General features: G+C 43.6%; 2 protein-coding genes across 3 annotated transcripts; one reads left to right on the forward strand and one right to left on the reverse strand.

Moving 5' to 3' along the window:
* Window positions 1-1,563: 1,563 nt before the first annotated feature.
* LOC129819554 (palmitoyltransferase ZDHHC3-like) lies at window positions 1,564-13,612 on the reverse strand. Of its 2 annotated transcripts, none has more exons than XM_055875906.1 (7): window positions 12,997-13,612; window positions 8,101-8,435; window positions 7,580-7,704; window positions 6,693-6,789; window positions 5,630-5,711; window positions 5,074-5,204; window positions 1,564-4,696 (listed from the first exon to the last, which is right to left on the reverse strand). In XM_055875906.1, exons 2-7 carry the CDS (start codon window positions 8,404-8,406, stop codon window positions 4,538-4,540), a joined length of 900 nt encoding a protein of 299 aa, XP_055731881.1. In that variant the 5' UTR covers window positions 8,407-8,435; window positions 12,997-13,612; the 3' UTR covers window positions 1,564-4,537. The 2 variants fall into 2 exon arrangements, with proteins under 2 accessions (XP_055731881.1, XP_055731880.1); XM_055875905.1 differs by having other exon boundaries at window positions 8,101-8,438.
* A 995-nt stretch (window positions 13,613-14,607) lies between these two features.
* Window positions 14,608-22,153, forward strand: exosc7 (exosome component 7). Its single transcript, XM_055875907.1, has 8 exons — window positions 14,608-14,723; window positions 14,923-15,024; window positions 15,155-15,249; window positions 15,364-15,529; window positions 19,416-19,486; window positions 19,637-19,760; window positions 19,937-20,092; window positions 21,993-22,153. Exons 1-8 carry the CDS (start codon window positions 14,667-14,669, stop codon window positions 22,095-22,097), a joined length of 876 nt encoding a protein of 291 aa, XP_055731882.1. The 5' UTR covers window positions 14,608-14,666; the 3' UTR covers window positions 22,098-22,153.
* The last annotated feature ends 30 nt before the right edge of the window (window positions 22,154-22,183 follow it).

A 22,183-nucleotide genomic window follows, 5' to 3' on the forward strand; every position in this document is an offset into this window, starting at 1 on the left:
TTTCTCTCAAACGTGCCGTCCTTGGCCAGCTCTCCTGCTATCTCTCTCAGAATGACCTTCTTGATCCAAATCAGTCAGGTTTCAAGACTAGTCACTCAACTGAGACTGCTCTTCTCTGTATCACGGAGGCGCTCCGCACTGCTAAAGCTAACTCTCTCTCCTCTGCTCTCATCCTTCTAGACCTATCGGCTACCTTCGATACTGTGAACCATCAGATCCTCCTCTCCACCCTCTCCGAGTTGGGCATCTCCGGCGCGGCCCACGCTTGGATTGCGTCCTACCTGACAGGTCGCTCCTACCAGGTGGCGTGGCGAGAATCTGTCTCCTCACCACGCGCTCTCACCACTGGTGTCCCCCAGGGCTCTGTTCTAGGCCCTCTCCTATTCTCGCTATACACCAAGTCACTTGGCTCTGTCATAACCTCACATGGTCTCTCCTATCATTGCTATGCAGACGACACACAATTAATCTTCTCCTTTCCCCCTTCTGATGACCAGGTGGCGAATCGCATCTCTGCATGTCTGGCAGACATATCAGTGTGGATGACGGATCACCACCTCAAGCTGAACCTCGGCAAGACGGAGCTGCTCTTCCTCCCGGGGAAGGACTGCCCGTTCCATGATCTCGCCATCACGGTTGACAACTCCATTGTGTCCTCCTCCCAGAGCGCTAAGAACCTTGGCGTGATCCTGGACAACACCCTGTCGTTCTCAACTAACATCAAGGCGGTGGCCCGTTCCTGTAGGTTCATGCTCTACAACATCCGCAGAGTACGACCCTGCCTCACACAGGAAGTGGCGCAGGTCCTAATCCAGGCACTTGTCATCTCCCGTCTGGATTACTGCAACTCGCTGTTGGCTGGGCTCCCTGCCTGTGCCATTAAACCCCTACAACTCATCCAGAACGCCGCAGCCCGTCTGGTGTTCAACCTTCCCAAGTTCTCTCACGTCAGCCCGCTCCTCCGCTCTCTCCACTGGCTTCCAGTTGAAGCTCGCATCCGCTACAAGACCATGGTGCTTGCCTACGGAGCTGTGAGGGGAACGGCACCTCAGTACCTCCAGGCTCTGATCAGGCCCTACACCCAAACAAGGGCACTGCGTTCATCCACCTCTGGCCTGCTCGCCTCCCTACCACTGAGGAAGTACAGTTCCCGCTCAGCCCAGTCAAAACTGTTCGCTGCTCTGGCACCCCAATGGTGGAACAAACTCCCTCACGACGCCAGGACAGCGGAGTCAATCACCACCTTCCGGAGACACCTGAAACCCCACCTCTTCAAGGAATACCTAGGATAGGATAAAGCAATCCTTCTGACCCCCCCCCCCCCCTTAAAAGATTTAGATGCACTATTGTAAAGTGGCTGTTCCACTGGATGTCATAAGGTGAATGCACCAATTTGTAAGTCGCTCTGGATAAGAGCGTCTGCTAAATGACTTAAATGTAAATGTAAAGTAGTAAAAATATAGTACGGGAGTCAGGGAATTAGTACGGGAGTAGCAGCGATGGGACCAGACTACCTACCAATTGGGAAGAAAAAGGGGTAAAAATAAAAACAAACAGGAAAGGTGACTGTCATGATAGTGTCATGCTGCTTTAGTGACTTCAAAGTTGATTTTATTCATCATAATACATTTTTTTTTTAAATCTATAAAATGCGGTCCATACACATTTCAAATGACACCCATGCCGTGCAAATGCACTCTGCATTCTCAATTAAAAGATAAACATTTTTGTTTGATGAATACATAACCATGGTGTTCATTCAGCATGGCTTTGACAGTCGGTAAAAATGCATTTTCATAAAAGGTCAAATGTTTCTGAAAGTTCCCCTGTGGCCTCAATGGTACATTCCACCATCAGCTGTACCAAATGATATGCGGGGAGGGTGAAAGAGTTCAGAGATTCCTATGGCACCAAAAATATTCTACATGAGTTAGTCTGTGGCCCAAATGGCACTCTATTCCCTACACAGTACACTACTTTTGACTAGAGCCCTGTGGGAATAGAGCCCCATTTGGGATGTAGCCATAGCCATTCTGTTCATCACCAACAGCCCATACTCTTTCTATAGTAAGGCTTCTGAACACACAGATTGATTGTGTGATCGTTTTCTCACAGACAAAAGGCATTTTCACTGAAGTATCTGCTTTGAATGAAGCTTGTTTGTTTTGCAACTGGTGACCAATTGCCTTGAGCCAATCCACACGGTCTCTTAGGAGACCGGTCTGTGGCTTTTCATAGTGTGTGAACTAGTTAGCATTGTCCACAATGTTCTTTCAAGATTCAGTGCACGTTTCACTGGCCTAAATGTCATCACCAATGTTTGTCCCTGCAGAGCTCAGCTGTGCCAGATTCCTAACCACAATGTCAAGCCGATAGCCTGGTTTTGATACGAATTACACTTAGCTGCATGCTTCTGTTCCCAAAAAAGTAGAAATAATATGTACATTTGATTTACCAGTTTCGTAGTTATTCAGTGATCAAATGAAAATGTCAGAGGGCATCACAGTACTTTTTCTATAGAAACAGTTGTCACATACACCAGCCAGTAAGACAGCATGCTACAACAGACAACCCTCAACCACTGTCCCCAGCCGCTACTTTCAATCCATTGTTGTTCCCAATCTCATCCTGTCACGACCTTTGGAGGGGGACCCATCCTGCACATGACTGACAGCCCGTGAGAGGAAGCAGATACCCTATTCAACTGAAACTTAAGGTTACAGAGCTACAAAAATATCTTTACCCAACTGCCATTGTCCATGGTGTACTGTCCTATAAGCAAACATTTTGGGCGGGGGACTGAGCAAAATTTAGGTGTTGTGAGCGGAAACCTGAACATTGTGAGAATTTTATGCAAGTTCCAGCACGCGATTACAGTGAATACTGAGGTGGAACCCTTACAGTTTTAGACACTAGCCAATAGGCTATTGTGGCTATTTGAGCATAATGTAGTCCTACCAACAAAACCAATGGAGCAAATCCCATAACATTTTCAGATAGAAATAGCTTTTGATTTCTATGATATAGCCTACAGTAGTCTGTATGTGGTGTTCGATGCAGGCCTACATTGCATGATACCTTTAAACATTTTTACATTATGAAGGGCTTGACATTAAGTAATGACTTTTTACTTGGTCTGTAACACCATGGGCCAAATATGTACATTGCATTGTATGATGCAAGAAACCACTTTACAAATAATTCATTATTATTACCAGTCAGAGAATTAGACAGCGTAGGCAACCCTTCTGCCTACTGGCTCATTTCCATATTCAAGCCTGTCTCAAAATACAACACTGCCCCTTTAATTAAGACACACACGCTTTTTACCCGACTAGTTTTTAACAAACAGCTTAAAGGGGCTGATATAATTAAGCAATAAGACCCGAGGTGTGCTATATGGCCAATATACCACGGCTAAGGGCTGTTCTTCTGCACGACGCATAGTGCCTGGATACAACCCTTAGCTGTGGTATATTGGCCATATACCACAAACCCCAGCGGTGCCTTACCGCTATTATAAACTGTTTACCAACTTAATTAGAGCAGTAAAAATACATGTTTTGCCATACCCGTGGTATACAGTCTGATATAGCTGTCAGCTAATCAGCATTCAGGGCTCCAACATCCCAGTTTATAATGTTGATTCGATCACAGAAAAAAATCGTTGATCTACGTAGTGCAAACTAATGGGGTGAACTCGGTGAAGTTCAATCTCTCGAGTCTGTGCGGCATGGCATTTCTTCTGCGCGGCAGTCCTGCGGGCATGCGCGCAGCTTAGAGGGCGCATCGCCTATAAAGGCAAAGAATCTGCAACTTGCAGCAACAGATTTGGCTGTTCTAAACAGCAAATGTAATGCCTTGTGGGTCAGTAGTACATCAACAGCGTGTCACTGGCAACAAGGCTATCGCTTATACCATAAAGGATACATTACGGAAAGGCTGAGGTACTGCAACGTCGGGAAGATAAAATAGGCCTATTGGAACTGATCGTTTTCGTCCACTGAAAAGCCAATCTGGATTCAGCTCGTGCGTTTGCTTTGTTTAGGCCTAGTCCTCAAACAGGACATGACCAAATACAGGAAATACTGTACGTCGGGGGTTTAAGAGCGTCTACCCTTTCTATCCCGTTTATAGCCACGTCCGATTCGGTCTCTGGCTAGGTTACATCAGCAAAGGCTTTCTTTAAAATGGTAAACGTGAGAAAAGCAGAGACTCATTTTACAGTTGATGGTTTTGCAGGGCTTGGCTGTGATTGTGAACAGAAGGGAAAATAACGTATTCTTCATACAGATATCAAGATCAGCACCAGGCAAAGAAAGAAACCAAAATAAGTGGCAAGTATTAAAAACAGGCAGGTAAAGATTTTTTTTCACAAAGAAGACCCTGAAATTTAAAATGATCAAAAACAGAAAAGGAGAAGAAGTGTCAAGAGTTAATGCTCAGTGAAGTCAGGCCACGGGAACAGTACGCATCGTCAGTCCGCACCCTGAAAGACAGGCTGGTAGCATGGGTGCTGGAGCTTGGCGTCTTCTTCTCAGACAACGTACTGGTAATAGTCTGCCTTCCCGTGGTCAGGGGTTGCAAAGGGACTTAGCCAGGCTATGGAGAACGGATGGCCAAATACCACCCTCATGTTCATCCACTTTGTCCGTCTAACCCATCTTCTCTCCTCCTTTTTCAACTGCTCTATGCCCTGTAAATAAGATCCGACAGGCAAAACATCAGCAGGAGACCATGTGTCTCAAAATAATCCTGGCTACTTATACATCTTGGGGACGGTTCCATCAAGAACCTGAATAAAGCTATGTGCAATCTGGATCTAGTAACTGAGCAGCATGGTTGGGGCCAATTCCATTTCAATTCAGGAAGCAAACTGGAATTCTAATTCCAATTGTCCTCACCGCTTTTCTACGACAAAAAAAATGGAATTGGAATTCCAGTTGACTTCCTAAATGTTCAAACGGAATCAACCCCTGCTGAGCAGCGATGGTTAAGAGGGAAGAGAGGAGCATTGAGTGGAGGGGTAAATGGGAACAAAGGGATGCTTGGTGGCGTGTTCAGTTCACTTACCGTCTCATCGGTACAGATGGAATGGACCTGCGACCCAAACATCACTGAGGTGAAAATGAGGAAGAGGAGTCCCTCAAAGCAGAGGAAGATGAGGAGGATGACGGTCGCAGGAGGAGAGAATGTACTGCACTCTGGGGAGGGCCGAGGGGAGGGGAGAGGAGAAAGGAGGGGAGAGGAGATAAGAGGTTTAAACTGGGGGGCACTGATAGTCTGGAAGCTGAGGAGAGGGGTGCTGGATTCCTTCTCATCAGGTAAGTATTATCTTAGGGGGCAGGAAAGGAGAGACAAAGGTTGATATCCTGTATGTGTCATTGACCAATTAAGTCATGCTTTAACAAAGAGAGAGTCAAAGGATGTGAAAGGAGAACAATCAGGGTACTGGGAAGGAAAACAACATGATACTTATGAAGTAGTGGAAATAAATCATTGCAAATGGAAACCACGACACCAAATCCATGAAATGTGTTTCTCTGTTGCGGAATAACCACGCAAAGTTAAAAACAGTATGGTGGATTTGACAGAGAATGCTAACATAGCTGAACAGCATGGTACTCACTCGTCCAGTCGGACTCAAAGCAGAAGATAAAATGGAAGGCAACCATGACCAGGGCATGGAGGGATATCAGTGAAATGTACATCTGAAAGGGAGACAAATATTACATCGCATCAGCTAACACAGTAGTAACATTATATCAGTTAACCATGCAGTACTCTTATTTTGAAAAAGTATTTATCATAATTCTGTCAAGATTTTGTACATTGTTACGGATACAGGTATCCTGTGTGTATTCGTTTTCTCTCCTTCTGCCCTAGTCACAGGTGTCACTCATCAGTTGCCAATCAGAAGACACACCTGCTCCTTTTCCCTTACCCAATCACATCCCCTTTCCCTTGGTTTAAAAACCCCCAGTCAGTTGTTTTCCCCAAACACTCTCTCTCTCTGTCTGTCTCTCCCTCCGGATTGAGTTCTCTCTTCTGTTTTCGCACCTACATGTCACATTTGTCCGTTATTATGGGAGTATGTATTGTAATGGTGTATGACTGTTTGTTTGTTGGTGGAAAAAGGGGATACCAAGACAAGTCGCCCATGGGCATACATTAGCCGTAGGAAAACATTATCTAAGAACCCTAGTTAGAACTGGGCGGACCACCCACTGTATTTTATTGGTTAGTTAGCTAGCTGTGCTTGAGGCAGGTAAGACTAGCTTAGGTTTTTTTGGGATATTTATTATTTATTTCCTTGGGTCCAGCTCAGCCCCTCCCCCCCCTTCACCGTGTGTTTAAACCACAAGTGTTTGACGGTAGATTTGGGTTGTCTGTTTTTAGTTCTCACTGTTCCTTTTCACTTATGATTTGTATGAGATAAGTGACGGGTCTCGTTTCCATCCCCCCCTAGTCTGCAGGGCCAAAGGGGTTCGTAACATCCATAATGGAATAATGTGTTGTATTGATGAATGTGGGCGAGTTTTGCAGGTCTGTAGGAGGACATTAGTCAGCATTAACTGTCAGGTATGATTGCTGAGACGAGTAGCAACATCTCACGTGAGGGAGTCGACAACAGCTTGTGGCGAATGTATGCTTGAGTAATAGCGGAGTAGCTCGAGGCCAAAAACACTCACTGTGAAAAGCACAAAGAATTTCTGGTTCTTCTCTCCTATGCAGTTGTTTACCCATGGGCAATGGTGGTCCATCTTCTTGATACAGCGTTTACACACACTGCGAGGGGCACACACAAGGACATGACAGCACGGTACAGCCACATAGAGAAGAGGCCTGGAAATATGAGCCAAACCCGTGACCTACACAAGCTGCTCCTTCTGGAGGCATGAAGACCAGCCACAACGCCTCGCTAATTAAATCCGGCAATTAAAACACACGCACACCGACACAGCAGAGTGAGTGGAGAGGTCCTCCACTCCTTCTAGCCACCTTTAGCTGCACAGTGCACACTGTCTGCGCCCCAAATGGCACTCTATTCCCTATAATGGTGCACTATATAGGGTTACATTTGGGACAAACAACATGTTGACACTGGTGGAGGTGAGAGATGGGAATAACCTGCGGAACTGTACTCTCCCATCACACAGGGGAGTCACTCAACTAGGCCCTGACACATCATCAATTATCTGCCATAATGGAGCCGCAATATGCTTTAATAGAGGTGTTCTGATACCATGGTATTCTCTGAAGGTGGAACAAGTGTTACAGTATGGTGTCGTGACATTTATACTATATGGTCACATCAATTCACATTTTTTTGTTGCTATGTACTTTTTTCCCCAATTCCTACTTCAACTAATCCCTTTTTTGTTTTAGCCATTTTCGTCCCCTTAAAACTAGGTTCAAACACTTCAAAGTCCGGGGAACAACTCCTTAGCCATCCAGTAAGTACCGGTGGGTATAAGTAATGCAGCAAGGCTGAGGCTAAACGACATTGGCAGGAGAGAACATTGGAAGAAAATAAGTGGAACGGGACAGACTAGACTTCAGCAGTGCTGTACTGTACCTGCAGTGGTGAGCTCTGTCGGGCTTTATACTGCAGCACTTGGGACATTTGTAGACCACCTGACCGGGCTTGAGCTGCAGGCTCTCGATAAACTCCTTGGTCGCGTTCCCTTTAGGCACCGCACCCTGGGAGAGAGGCACGGGTTAGGACAGGGGTATTTATTCAGATCTGAAAACAATACACACAGTTTTGAACGAGTTCTCTACAAACAGGTTTTCTAGTGAAGACAACTTATTTCTAGACTGAAAGCACTGCATTTGACAGTTTAGCCTGAGAGTCCATTCACTGACTCACTGGGTGCGTCCCAATAATATCTCCTTTCTCCTGAAGTGTGTACTCGTTCACCACTGCCCACAAATCTAAAAAGCATTGGATTGGTAGAGGCATGGGCTAGTAAGAATATCCATCATATTTTTTTATTCCAGTCATTCCCTTTCAAATCAGTGAAGGAAAGTAAACAAGTGCATACTTTGGGGGGGGGGGGGGGGGGGAGACAGACAGACAAAGCCAGCCAGACTAACCGGGTCTGTGCACATGGCCCGGGCGTGCGAAGCCAGGGCGAGGAAGGCGAGGGTACTGAACAGTGCCCCGTTGATTAGACTATAGAGCAGGTTCTTGGCGGGCAGCAGCATGACGAAGAGCACCACGAACTCGGCGTAGAACACCAGGCCCCAGGTGACGACGCCGCACACGATGCCGCAGCAGTCGCGGATGAACCACATGGCGTCGGAGCGGGGGCGGGTCGGAGGAGGGGCGCAGTGCTCCGGCTGCAGGTAACCGGCTTGCCTCTCGATGTCCCTGCAACGGTGCGCCGGGCTCTTCTTCATTCTAGAACGGATGCAGATCTCGCCGCATGCTGCTGGGAGAAGGATTTGGACGGTTAGGAATAGGCTACAGATGTAGGTGTCAACGAAGTGATGTCTGATGTGCCAATGTCGCAATGCATTTTCTAATGGTGTTGGAATGCGAGGTTGTCGTAGTGTAAATATATAGAGGTGGTAAATGAGAAACTACAGGTGTATACAGGAAGTGAAGTGTCAATGTTGCATTGACTGTACAGACACCATTGTTGGAATGTGGTCTCGTTTCTGTTATTTGTTGGAACGTGGTGTTGTAGACTGAAAACAAACGTTTGACTCAAAAGGCTAGAGACCGGTGTGTTGCATCATCTAAACCCATCTGAACTGTGGCGACGTAGCACCGTTGACATGCTATTCAATCATCTGTGCAAACAGACCGTAACGGACAAAGGGAGTGAGAGGAGAGGAGACGGCGCATGAGAGTGAAGTTCCTCTTAGTCTGAGCAAGTCAATTAACCTGGTCAAAATGTCTCTGTGGTCCGTTTTGGCCCACGTTCAGTAGAAACAGAATGTCAGGCTACTAAATGTAGCCATATACGTCGAACAATATGAAGAAAAAAACGAGTTCACAAAAGCTGAGTTATTCACTGCCTTTTCAAATGTATTTATCAATCAAAATGTATTTTATAAAGCCATTTTTTTTACAAAAGCAGTTGCTACAAGGTGCTTATACAGATACCCAACATAAATCCCCAAAGAGCCAGCAGTGCAGATGTAGAAGCACAGTGGCTAGGGAAAAACTCCCCCCTCTGAAATCTGGCCTACAAGACGTCAGAATTACATCCACTGATGTGGCCTACTCAATCTCACTTTTACGATTAGCCATACGACCTTAATTGAGCTTTAGCCTGTCGGCTTTGAGGGGAACCCTGGTCCAACTGACATTCCTGCCAGAACTGTTTTCATATCCTGTTTGTAAAAGCCCACTATTCAAGCATCCCTAACAGCCAGGGATATAGGCCAGTGAGTAAGTCAACCTGAGATAAACACATAACTATGCACAAGACTACACAGTGCCCTCCCCCATTCTCTGGTTGTCTCCAACATACATGTCAGACTCTGGACAGTCTGCCAATACACAACAGGCTTAGAGCCCACCTGCTGTGTTAGTGGGCCTGGCCATGGCTATCACTTTCCCCACTCAGCCCAGACATTACCATCTGCTGCTGATCGCCTGGCCTGAATGTGTTAGCATAGCAGTAACGGCATCTCGCTAATTCACCGGGTCAGTGTGTCACTCTCTCTCTCACACACACACACACACACACACACACACACACACACACACACACACACACACACACACGCAAACGCACACGCACACAAACTACAACACTCCCATCCTGCAAATTGGGCGTAGCTAATAGCCAGAATGAAAGGATCCCTCTATGGATTCGATAAGCGCAGGTGTGGAACGTTTGCGTTTGCCTAGTTCATCATAAAACCATGATGCATATCATTTGTTTGGTCAAACAGCCAACAATTGAAAGGCCTTTGCTGTTATCCCATCAAATGCATTCAGTTTGAGTTATTTCTGGTAAAACTTGCTTCAGACAAAGGAAGTGGAATGCTAATATCTCGTTCCATGTCATCCCAGCAAGCCATGACACCCACCATTCTCAGATTGTTCTGAAGTCGTTTCTGTAGTTAGAAACATGTAAGATTAGCATTCCTGCAACATTATTTTACTGAAATATAATGATCTGAGAAATTAAGTAGATTGATTGCCCCCAAATTGGCCATTTTAACTTATAGGATTCATATAACATTCAATAAATATAGTACCTAACATCTGATTTAGACCAAAAACATTTTCTAACAATGAGTACGACATGAGGAATCCAAATAAAGTCAAAAGCCCCCCCCCCTCCCAATCCCACCCCAAAGAGTATACAGTATCAGTTATCTATGTCTGACAAGTAGTATGGAGCTGCGTATTGGAATATTGTTTCTTCATCCTATGTAATGTGTTCTCAGTGAATTTGGTTATGTTTTCCCCCCGCCCTGTTCAAAGAAATTAGTCATTGAAGTTGTTAGGTTTATGTCCCATCCTACATCCTGATATTACTAGGTTCTGACCACTAGATGGAAGAGCACCATCTAGTGGTCAGAACCAGGTAATATCAGGACGCAGGATGGGACATAAACCTAACAACTTTAATGACTCATTTCTCTGAACAGGGGGAAATTATTATTTCCTAAATATTGGTGCATTACGGTAATGATAAGCAAGTTTTGGTAATGAGTGTTTCAGTTTGCCATTAAACTGTACTGAGCTCTATCAGAGATTCAGTAACCCAACACATCAAACTGTACAGAGCTCTATCAGAGATTCAGTAACCCAATACGTCATCAAACTGTACTGAGCTCTATTAGAGATTCAGTAACCCAATACATCATCAAACTGTACTGAGTTCTATTAGAGATTCAGTAACCCAATACGTCATCAAACTGTACTGAGCTCTATCAGAGATTCAGTAACCCAATACATCATCAAACTGTACTGAGCTCTATTAGAGATTCAGTAACCCAACACATCATCAAACTGTACTGAGCTCTATTAGAGACTCAGTAACCCAATACATTATCAAACTGTACTGAGCTCTATTAGAGATTCAGTAACCCAATACATTATCAAACTGTACTGAGCTCTATTAGAGACTCAGTAACCCAATACATTATCAATCTGTACTGAGCTCTATCAGAGATTCAGTAACCCAATACATTATCAAACTGTACTGAGCTCTAGAGATTCAGTAACCCAATACATCATCAAACTGTACTGAGCTCTATTAGAGATTCAGTAACCCAATACATCATCAAACTGTGTCACTTGTTAATCTCAAATTATTTGCTTAACACAACATCTGATCTTAATGCAATTGACTAAAATACCCCTTATTTTAGCATAAGTACTGTAATTATGTGCATGTATTATCAAACGTCAAAAGTGGACTTAAGCATAAAAAGAAATCCAATTTTTTTGAAAAAGTAATTTCTCAAGTCTTTCAAATGTATTTCAAATGAGACACTGTGCCATAAACTAGGCATCTTAGTATTCAGAATGATAGATCATTGTTGCAGATGCATAATGGTTTGATAATTCAATTTGCTACTGCAAATTCAATTTGCTATGGTTAACTGGTTTCTGAGAATCACCCCGTGGGTGTTGAAATCCTCTTTCTTGTGCTTTTTGAGGTGGAACAACCCATAGGTGAATCAATGTTGAGAGATGACTGAGCGTCACTCCCATAGAGTGACCAAAGCTAACAGCATCTCGTACAACATCATAAATACTGTTTCATAGAAACCCAATAAGTCAGGAACGTTGCACTATATCACCTCTTAATGCTTCATAAATCCAGTGACACAATCTGTTACCAAGGACGATGCTACATAATGAAGTCACTATAGCTGCTATGGCATTTGTACACATAAGCCAAAGCACTGTCAAGAAAAACACTTCCAAGCAAGCGTCGATGAGCTATTATCTGCTAAATCAATGCTCTTTTGTGGTTGACTGGAAGGGGGAGTGTATAAACTACTCATTCACTGAATGACATGCTGCTGTTATTCTGAATGAACTGATTTTATTATCATCTTTGTCTTACAACAGAAAGTCCTTTTACAAAACTTCCATTCTGCCGTTCGAGACAGCAATAGTTTTTTTTTTTTTTTTTTAACTAGGCAAGTCAGTTAATAAGAACAAATTCTTATTTACAATGAGGGCCTACCCCGGCCAAACCCTAACGACGACGGGCCAATTGTTCGCCGCCCTATGGAACTCCCAATCACATTTAGCCTACGTTTCAGAATTTAACTGATACTCAACCATTAATAAACATAACGGCATATAATGTCTAACAGATGACTTCAATGGACCATTTACAGAAGACTGGAGTGTGAGCACTACACTGTATGAGTGCTATACCGCTGAATGAGACATCAGTTTATTACATGATTTATAGGGATGAAGGACGACCTGCTGATTGGATGCCTCCAAACAGTAATTAATATAACCGAGGAATGATGGCAGACACTGAGGAAGAGACCACGGGAGGATGGGAGTGGAGGAGAGATGTGTCTCAATAGGACGAAATAGCCGTTAACAGGCTGATGAGACTTCCGTTTCTAACCTCTGCTGGCAGTCGCTGACTGTGACATAAGATACTGCTGGCAGCTGAAAAGATACTGCTAAACCTAGCCAAAAGGCCGGCAGATGGCGATATTGATCTGGTATTGATAGTACTAACCCTATCTATTTATTTTGAAATTTCCTAACAAACACCTTACACTGAGTGTAATAGTAAGATGACAAATTGAATAAAACTTCTATGTTAAGTCACAATCACTGTTATTGAGCTAGAATAATATGGTTCATTAGCTAATGCAACAAATCTCGATTCTGCTGTCAGATTCAGAATATAATGCGAGCTAGCTTGGTAGCTCCAATGATTAGCATGGTTTCACAGGTTTTATGGCTTTACTTACTTAGTTAGCTAATTTGGTTAGTTTAGCTAGGCAACGGTAGAAACAACCATGATGATTTCAACTCACCTCTTTCCTGGTTGAGGAAATACTTTTCAGAGAAGAGAAACGTTACTCTGTTTGACTGTCTGGCACGCAAACGTTAGTTAGGTAACGTTACACCATTCACAACAGTAAATCGTAGCTGATTGTACCAAGTTAGCTAGCTTACGTTCACTAGCTAGTGTGGAGGTAGTTAGCAGTACACCTTGTTGTGTCTCACTATTCACGCTTGACGTATCGAGTCCATCGTTAAACTACAAAACCACTTAGTTTCAATATTTCCTGTGATTCATTTGGAAATGTCCATAAGTGCAGACCTAACGTTACTAGTTAGGTGGATGGATGCCTGTTTCCCCATTACTCAATATAGAAAGCGCTCTCTGGCAAGCAAGAAAAAAATCAGAGGAAAAAACAGGAAGTGCCCTGCCTTCCATGCGCAAGACTTCTGTGCGCTCCAAAGGTTATCTGGCGTTCCCCTTTCGTTATCAGTATATTTTTTTGCCTCTGCAAGCAGATCTATCAACAGATTTGCCTACCCAATCCCAAAGAACTGCATCTAAAAACCGATGTAGGATATTAGTGTAGCTAATGGCCCAAAGGCCGGCAGATGGTGATATTGTGTCGTTGAAGTGTACGGTCCAAAGCGAATGCATGCAGCTGGCTATTTAGTGTATAACACGTATATCCTCCATGGACCAGTTTGATGAGAATGCGGAAAATATGGGTACTTTCTTTATGAAACACATTTCCCACCACCATGTAAGAGTGGCTAATGGTACTTCCTGATGATGTGCCACGCTTTCAGCCAGGGGTAAACAACAGACTGCTGCTACTTGATTGGCTGAACACCATACACCCAGCGTTGTATTCATGACAGAAACATTTACCATTTAAAGAACCAAACAGAGAAAACGGAACGAAACGAATTTGTCCAATAGAAACTCGCGTTTGCGTTTTCTGTTTGGAGTAAACGGTTTGCAACAGAATCAGCATAATGATTACACCCCAGGACTAGCATTCATAGGCATTAGCTGCTCTAGCATGGTTATGGAAAGTGGTGTTTCCTAAGGAAATTACACCAATTTCCCCTGATTTCTTCTCACCATTAAATCGAGTTGAGGAGGAAAACGGCGTCTTTGCAGCCTGAATGGAGAATGTTTTATGTTTGAACCGGTCCACGGGGGATACAAGTGTAGCCTGCTGCATGGACTCCCTTTGGACGGTAAGATGAAACGACTCAATATCGCCATCTGCCGTCCTTTGGGCTATGCATCTAACTCAATTTAAACTCCAACTGTACTATAAAGTAGTCTTTTGCTAAATATCATCCCTCGCCAACTTTTATGTAATAACTATAGCTATTTGGTTCATAAAAATGTCCAAGTTAAAACATAGCAGTAATCAAATAAATATCGATCTTAAAATTGTCTGAGTTTGAATGCTTAACAAGCCAAATCATTGACATGTTATCTCAAAGGCTATGAAGTACAAATTCAAACAGTCCAAAAACATACAAAATTCCGGGCATTTGAATCGAATGGTAGAACTGCGTTGATTAGTACACTGATCCAGCATCAATCTGGATAGTTTCTGCCACTGACGTACAATAAGAAGCTGAGTTGTATCTGTGCCTTCTTGCCGCTCTTTGATGACGTACACAGCGGAAGAACACATGAGGTATTTTAGTGCAACGCATCATGGCTACTGTACAAGTCAGTGAGGCTGAAAAGGTGTATATTTTGCATGGTGTACGGGTAGGTGGTATTCTGAAAGATATTGCTACATGCTCTTGTTCAGTTTACCTTTTTGCGTGAATTCATTGTTTTATGGCTAGCTGTCTTTCTTTACCACAGCGAAAGGCATCCTTTTGACATAGCTAGCTAACAAGCTAACGTTAATGCCAGAATGTGACAAGATATTGTTCTTATGTTCGATGGCCATTTTTTTCACCAGGATGACTTACGGGTTGATGGACGAGGATGCGAGGACTACAGACACATGGAGATTGAGACAGAAATGGTGTCAAATACAGATGGCTCAGCCAAAGTGACACTGGTAATTCCAATGCTCCTTTGCGAAACAATGTTGCACATCAAACAACTAACACAGTGGAATCTGACATGTCAGACAGTGAGATACATGTATCATATCCCTGCATTCAACATATGTGTCTTGTCCCTTGCAGGGGCATACAGACGTGCTAGTGGGAGTCAAAGCTGAAATGGGAAAGCCAAGGCCCATGGTCCCAGATAAAGGCTACCTGGAGTTTTTTGTTGATTGGTGAGTGCATTGTTGTTTTGGTTGGAGTACAGTATAAATCTAATATGAGTGACACTGGTGGTAGTGTTGTAACAAGTCATCTGATGAATCGCCCTCTTCTTGTACCCCTCCTAGCTCTGCCAATGCCACACCAGAATTTGAGGGTCGGGGTGGTGATGAGCTGGGCATGGAGTTGAGCAACACCCTCTACAAAGTGTTCAACAACAGATACAGTGTGGACCTGAAAAGCCTCTGCATCAGCCCAGGGGAACACTGCTGGGTGCTCTATGTGGACGTGCTGGTGAGTGACTGACATGGCAACGGGGCCTCAAAGTAGAGGTCTTAACAGGTTCCAAAATGGATCTGTGGCTTTCCCACCCGACGCGATATTCATCAATGAATTTTTTTTTTTTAAACGTTCCGAATGGACCCAAGGACAGTCAGACCCGTTCCGAAAAGGCCTGTGGCAAAACCGACCCGTGCCGTTTCGGACCCGAGAGACCCGTTCAGATCTGAGTAGAAAGAGAGAAAGAAACCTCTGACCTGGTGCTACCAGCACCCTCAAAAGAACGATATTGGCCAAATGATCCACAGTTACATGTCCTTAACTGCCTATAACAAATTACCCCAAAAATATTTGCTTCGTCGTGTAGCATATTCAAAACTTCATAGCCTATTGTTTTATTGGTTTTTACTTTCCTAAAACAATAATTGTTGACCTCATGGTTCAGATGTTGGAGATTTGAGTGCTAAATGCTTTAGGTCATTGCTTGCATTTAGGCCTATAGTCCAATGTAGGATATTGATATTTAAAAAAATAAAATAAAATAAATATGAAAGAAGAAAAGCTTAGGCCTTAGAGAGACCGCTAGAAAGATAGAAAGGTGCCGGCTCCGTGTTCCCAACACCACTGCATTCTTTATCCTTGTCAGATAGGCTATTACCGCTGTACAGATAAAGGTGTACAGAAGGAGGCAAATTCGTTAATTTTCAACCAGATTATTATGTTGTTGTTTTTTTATAAAGATGAGCATTACATTGTTCAATGAATAAAGGTGGAACTCTGGTAGGCCTAAAACATTCTTCCTCACTGCAAGTTCAACAGCAGGTGTCAATTGAAGCTCTGGTGCCAGGGGCGGGCTTAGTGATTTGGAGGCCCCAGGCGAGGGCCAGTCTGATTGTCTTCAAAAAGTAGGTCACCTTTACATCCAAAATAATTCCAGCATCCAAACAGTGCACTGTGCACCTGCCAGCTTTTCTTCAAATCGCAAGTGGCTGAAATTACTGTATGTCACCGGAGAGAGCATACGAGCGAGCGAAACGGCGCCCCTCTCTAGGTTTTACTACATGTAGCCCATGTATCTGATTTTTGTCTGGCCCCCAAAAATTGTATTACATGCTATACTCTTTTTGGCCAGACAGCATCGATACATGGGCTACACATGCATATCATTTGCCTTGACGATGATGGCAGTATATTCAGCAGCACCTGTCTTTTTACTAAAGAAACGCATATTGTATACCCTTAGAGTCTAAGGGCCCGGGGCTGGGTTTCTCCTAAGCTAGCCTCTTTGACAACCAGGCTTCCTTAATACGGGTAAGCCTGGGGAGGTTTATGGCAAAAAAATTGCTAAAAAGGGTAGAGACGCGGTGTAAATCAGTGACCCCGCGCTACATGTCAAACCAATCAAATGCCTTGCTTGGGCGGAGCGCCAATAGTGCTCACTAGATTAGTGTCGTAGGTGCAACAGTTTGCGCAGATTCTTTTTACAGTATGGCGGGAAATCGCTGATTTAAAACCTCAGCAAATGTTGCCGTATGTCCATTTTGTGTATAGAGCACACTTCTGACAAGACAGATTTATATTTTTCCTCCGGGTGTTCGTTCATTTTCTGCGATGTTGCAAACTAGCGTACGGAACAACTCTCTGCAAAATGTCCCTCCCGGTCTGAAAACGGTGACGAACCTAACATGTAGCACCAACAGGCATGTGGGGGGAGGGTTCTTAAAATGTAACATCCAATCAAAATCTTGCTGCTGGGAACCAACGGACCATTCAAACGGTTTTTGCAATTCTACAGACCTCCCAAGGGAGGCGTGACAGCGATGTGATTTTGGAGGTATTGCGACGCTTCTACTAAGCTAAAATATGGAATTGTTTTAAGATGTTTGTATCAAGGATAACTTGGCTATCTGATTTAGAATTTTAGGACTCCTGTAGGTATACTTTTTTTTTATGAAACATTGAATTTGGCCTAACTGCCATTGCCCATAGAAATACATTGAATAACAGATTCACACATGGGGGGGAAACACAGTCACAAATTTAATCAAAAAGAAGAATGTTTTGAAGTGTCTGTCCTATATCAGAGAGATTTGGAAAAAAAAAAATTTAACCGTGGTTTTAGCTGTGTACCTTTGACGTGGAGATGCCCTATTCACTTCCATACATTTTTCGTCCCTGTACCGGGTTACCTCCAGACTAGTCCTGTGGCACTTGTGGGGGTTTTAGAGCAAAACGGGGGGAGTCTCATCTTTCCGTAGAGGTGTCATATTATTATTTTTATAAACTGGGGGGTTCGAGCCCTGAATGCTGATTGGCTGAGAGCTGTAGTATATCACGTTAATGACAAAACTTGTATTTTTACTGCTCTAATTACGTTGGTAACCAGTTTATAATAGCAGTAAGGCACCTCGGGGGTTTGTGGTATATGGCCAATATACCACGACTAAGGGCTGTGTCCAGGCACTCTGCGTTGCGTTGTGCTTAAGTACAGCCCTTAGCCGTGGTATATTGGCCATATACCATAGCCCCTCAGGCCTTATTGCTTAAGTAGACCAAACCGTTCGGACACTGCAGACGTTTTCGTGACAAGACAGAATTTCGAGATGTCGCCTGGTCTGACAAACACAGCTGTAGTTCTTCCACTGCAGATGTGGAATGACGACATCAGCAGATGTGGTGGATTGAAAGTGCAGCCCTTGTTTAAATTATTATATATTTTTTTTAACTCTAGCTTTAACAGACGGATTTTGAGTGTGATTGTTTTGGTTATTTATTGTCTCGAGGAGCGTGGGGGACCTCAAGCGGATAAATTATTATATGTACCGTACCAGTCAGGTTTGGACACCTACTCGTTCAAGGGTTTTTCTTTGTTTTTACTATTTTCTACATTGTAGAAAAATAGTGAAGACATTAACTACAAAATAACACATGGAATCATGTAGTGACCACAAAAGTGTTAGACAAAAGGTTTTTCCCTATTCGTGGTTTGAGTGCGAGTTGCCCCTATAGCAGGCCTACCAGTAATTCTATTTCATTGCTACAAATACAGCATTACAGTTAGAACTTAATTAGGCCAAAGAAAATGTCTCAGAATGAAATAAAAACACTTATTGCATATCTAAAGAACTGGTTTAAACCTTCACAAAAGTTTTGAACAGGCTAGGCCTATATTGCAGCAATTACCAACAAAGGTGAGTTCCCACTGTAGGCCTACAAATGACAGCAAAAGGCTAATGATATTTATTTTACAACAGGCCTTCAGTAGGGGTGCGTGGGTAAAATCACTGGGGCAGTCGAGACAGAAAATGTAAAGGCATATTACAATATGTGTTATGGATGATTGCGTTGTTTGCTCTGTAACCTGTTAGTTCATATACTGTACCTTGCGCCCGTGATATATAGGCCTAAAAAGACAGTGGCAGAATACATTCAACCACACATTTTTGTTTCATCACAAAACCTGGAGAGCGACCTCTGTCTAGTGAAGTCCACAAAGCATATTGCATGTCACAAATGGTTACATGACCTACTAAACAACTATTGATTTAGAACCACAGAGAGTTACCGTAAGTCGCAAAGAAAACAGGAGCTGCCTCCACTATTCCAGCACCATTTCAACATCAACATTTCAACATCCATCAAATCACCTCTGCTTAGTCTAATACAGTGACAACTAAAATATACCAGAAAACTGACTAGTTTAGAAGAGCGTTGACTGAGCTGAGTGGGAGCTGCCCTCTGTAGTCCTGGGAGGGCCAAGAGACCAGAGGTGGCAGGAGTGCTCGGGTTGGGATGTAGGGTAGCCTGAAGGTAGGGAGGGACAGTTCCCCTTTCAAAGTGTAATTGGTCTCTTTTATTTATTTGTGTGTGTGTAGTCATCGCTTTTTGTTTTGTTTCTCAGCTCCTGCAATGTGATGGAAATCTTTTTGATGCCATCTCTGTTGCCATTAAAGCAGCTCTCTTCAATACAAAGTAAGGCGCTAAGCTTCAGTTACCACTTTGCTCATTGAATTGCGAGAAATAGATGCTGTGATTTCATAAAGTCTGTCCTACAGAGCTCCAGCAATAGAACATCTAGTCCTGAGTCAAACGCATTCTTGACTTTCCCTCTCTTCCCGACAGAATTCCCAAAGTGCACATCTCTGAGGATGAGGAAGGAGGGAAGGAAATAGAGCTGTCAGACGACCCCTATGACTGCATGCGACTCAATGTGGAGAACGTTCCCTGCATCGTGACCTTGTGCAAGGTGGGTTCGGTCATTGACATGGCAACACCTGCTGAGATGGTATTATTAGTGTAACAAATCCCATCATTTACACGAGTACATAAGTTTAGTTTAGACAAATATAGTAAGCTGGATGGTTTTGTCCACAAATGATGGTTAGTCACACATTATTTGTGTGTGTCCTCGTCTCACTCCAGGTGGGCCATAGGCACGTGGTGGACGCCACGCTGCAGGAGAAGGCGTGTTCGGTGGCCAGCCTGATCATCTCTGTCACACACAAGGGGACGGTCACCTGTGTCAGGAAGGTGGGGGGAGGCAGCCTGGACCCAGAGAGCATCTTTGAGATGACAGAGGTGAAATAGGATGCCTCTTTTTCATACCATCGGTCTTCACCCAGGCAAACTTATTAGCATAGAATGTTCAGTTGTATCAAATGTTAACCTTATCAGCACAACACAAAGTTGGTTACTCAATTACACCTTTTGTGTAGAGCAAATTCATGAAGTGTGTGAATGTACAGTTTATTTTCTTTATGTGAATGCATTGCAATGTACAGTGCATTCAGAAAGTATTCAGACCCCTTCCCTTTTTCCCCATTTTGTCACGTTATAGCCTTATTCTAAAATGGATTTTCAAAAATCACCAATCTACGCACGATACTCCATAATGACAAAGAGAAAACTGTTTTTTAGACGTTCTTGCATATGTGTTAAAAATAAGACGCACAAGTATTCAGCCCCTTGCTTATTCACATAATTATTAAGATCCTTTGCTTTGAGCACCGAAATTGAGCTCAGGTGCATCCTGTTTCCATTGATCATCCTTGTGATGTTTCTACAACTTGATTGGACATGATTTGGAAAGGCACACACCTGTCTATATAAGGTCCCACAGTTGACTTGCATGTCAGAGCAAAAACCAAGCCATGATGTCGAAGGAATTGTCCGTAGAGCTCCGAGACAGGATTGTGTCGAGGCACAGATCTGGGGAAGGGTACCAAAAAATGTCTGCAGCATTGAAGGTCGCCAAGAACACAGTGGCCTCCATCATTCTTAAATGGAAGAAGTTTGGAACCACCAAGACTCTTCCTAGACGTGGGCACCTGGCCAAACTGATCAATCGGGGCAGAAGGGCCTTTGTCAGGGAGGGGACCAAGAACCCGATGGTCACTCTGACAGAGCTCCAGAGTTCCTTTGTGGAGATGGGAGAACCTTCCAGAAGGACAACCATTTCTGCAGCACTCCATCAATCAGGCTTTTATGTTAGAGTGGCCAGATGGAACCTCTCCTCAGTAAAAGGCACATAACAGCCTTCTTGGAGTTTGCCAAATGGCACATACTCTCAGACCATGAGAAACAAGATTATCTGGTCTGATGAAACCAAGATTGAACTCTTTGGCCTGAATGCCAAGCGTCACATCTGGAGGAAACCTCGAACCATCCCTATGGTGCAGCATCATGCTGTGGGGATGTTTTTCAGCGGCAGGGACTCTGAGACTAGTCAGGATTGAGGGAAAGATGAAAGGAGCAAAGTACAGAGAGATCTTTGATGACAACCTGCTCCAGAGTACCCAGGACCTCAGCCTGGGGTGACGGTTCACCTTCCAACAGGACAACGACCATAAGCACACAGCCAAGACAATGCAGGAGTGGCTTCCGGACATGTCTCTGAATGTCCTTGAGTGGCCCAGCCAGAGCCAGGACTTGAACCCGATCGAACATCTCTGGAGAGACGTGAAAATATGTCTTAAAGTAATGATGGACTGTCATTTCTCTTTGCTTATTTGAGTTATTCTTGCCATAATATGGACTTAGCCTTATTTGGTAAAAGACCATCTTCTGTATACCCCCCTACCTTGTCACAAGACAACTGATTGGCTCAAACGTATTAAGGAAAGAAATTCTGCAGTTTTTAACAAGGAACACATGTTAATTGAAATGCATTCCAGGTGACTACCTCATGAAGCTGGTTGAGAGAATTCCAAGAGTGTGCAAAGTTGTCATCAAGGCAAAGGGTGGCTACTTTGAAGAATCTCAAATTCAAAATATATTTTGATTCGTTTAACATTTTTTTTGGTTACTACATGTGTGTAATTTCATAGTTTTGATGTCTTCACTATTATTCTACAATGTCTTTTTTTAAATAAAGAAAAACCCTTAAGAATAGGTGTGTCAGCTTTTGACTGGTACTGTGTGTGTGTATATATATCTCCAACACAAACATATTCTGATGCTCTGTTGTGTGTCTCTACAGACAGGGAAACGGGTAGGGAAAGCCCTCCACGCCCCACTCATGGAGCTTCTGCAGGAGGAGGAGAGTCTGGGAAAGAAGAGACAGAAAGTGGGCTTTCTTGGTTAGCATCACTGTTTTTGTAATTGTTTACTATTCTAATAAAGCTTTTTTTTATTTGTACAGTCTGTTTTTCCTTGTCTGTTTTTGAAGAA

Source organism: Salvelinus fontinalis, chromosome 22 (genome assembly GCF_029448725.1).
Source record: "Salvelinus fontinalis isolate EN_2023a chromosome 22, ASM2944872v1, whole genome shotgun sequence".
NCBI classification, from domain to species: Eukaryota; Metazoa; Chordata; class Actinopteri; order Salmoniformes; family Salmonidae; genus Salvelinus; species Salvelinus fontinalis.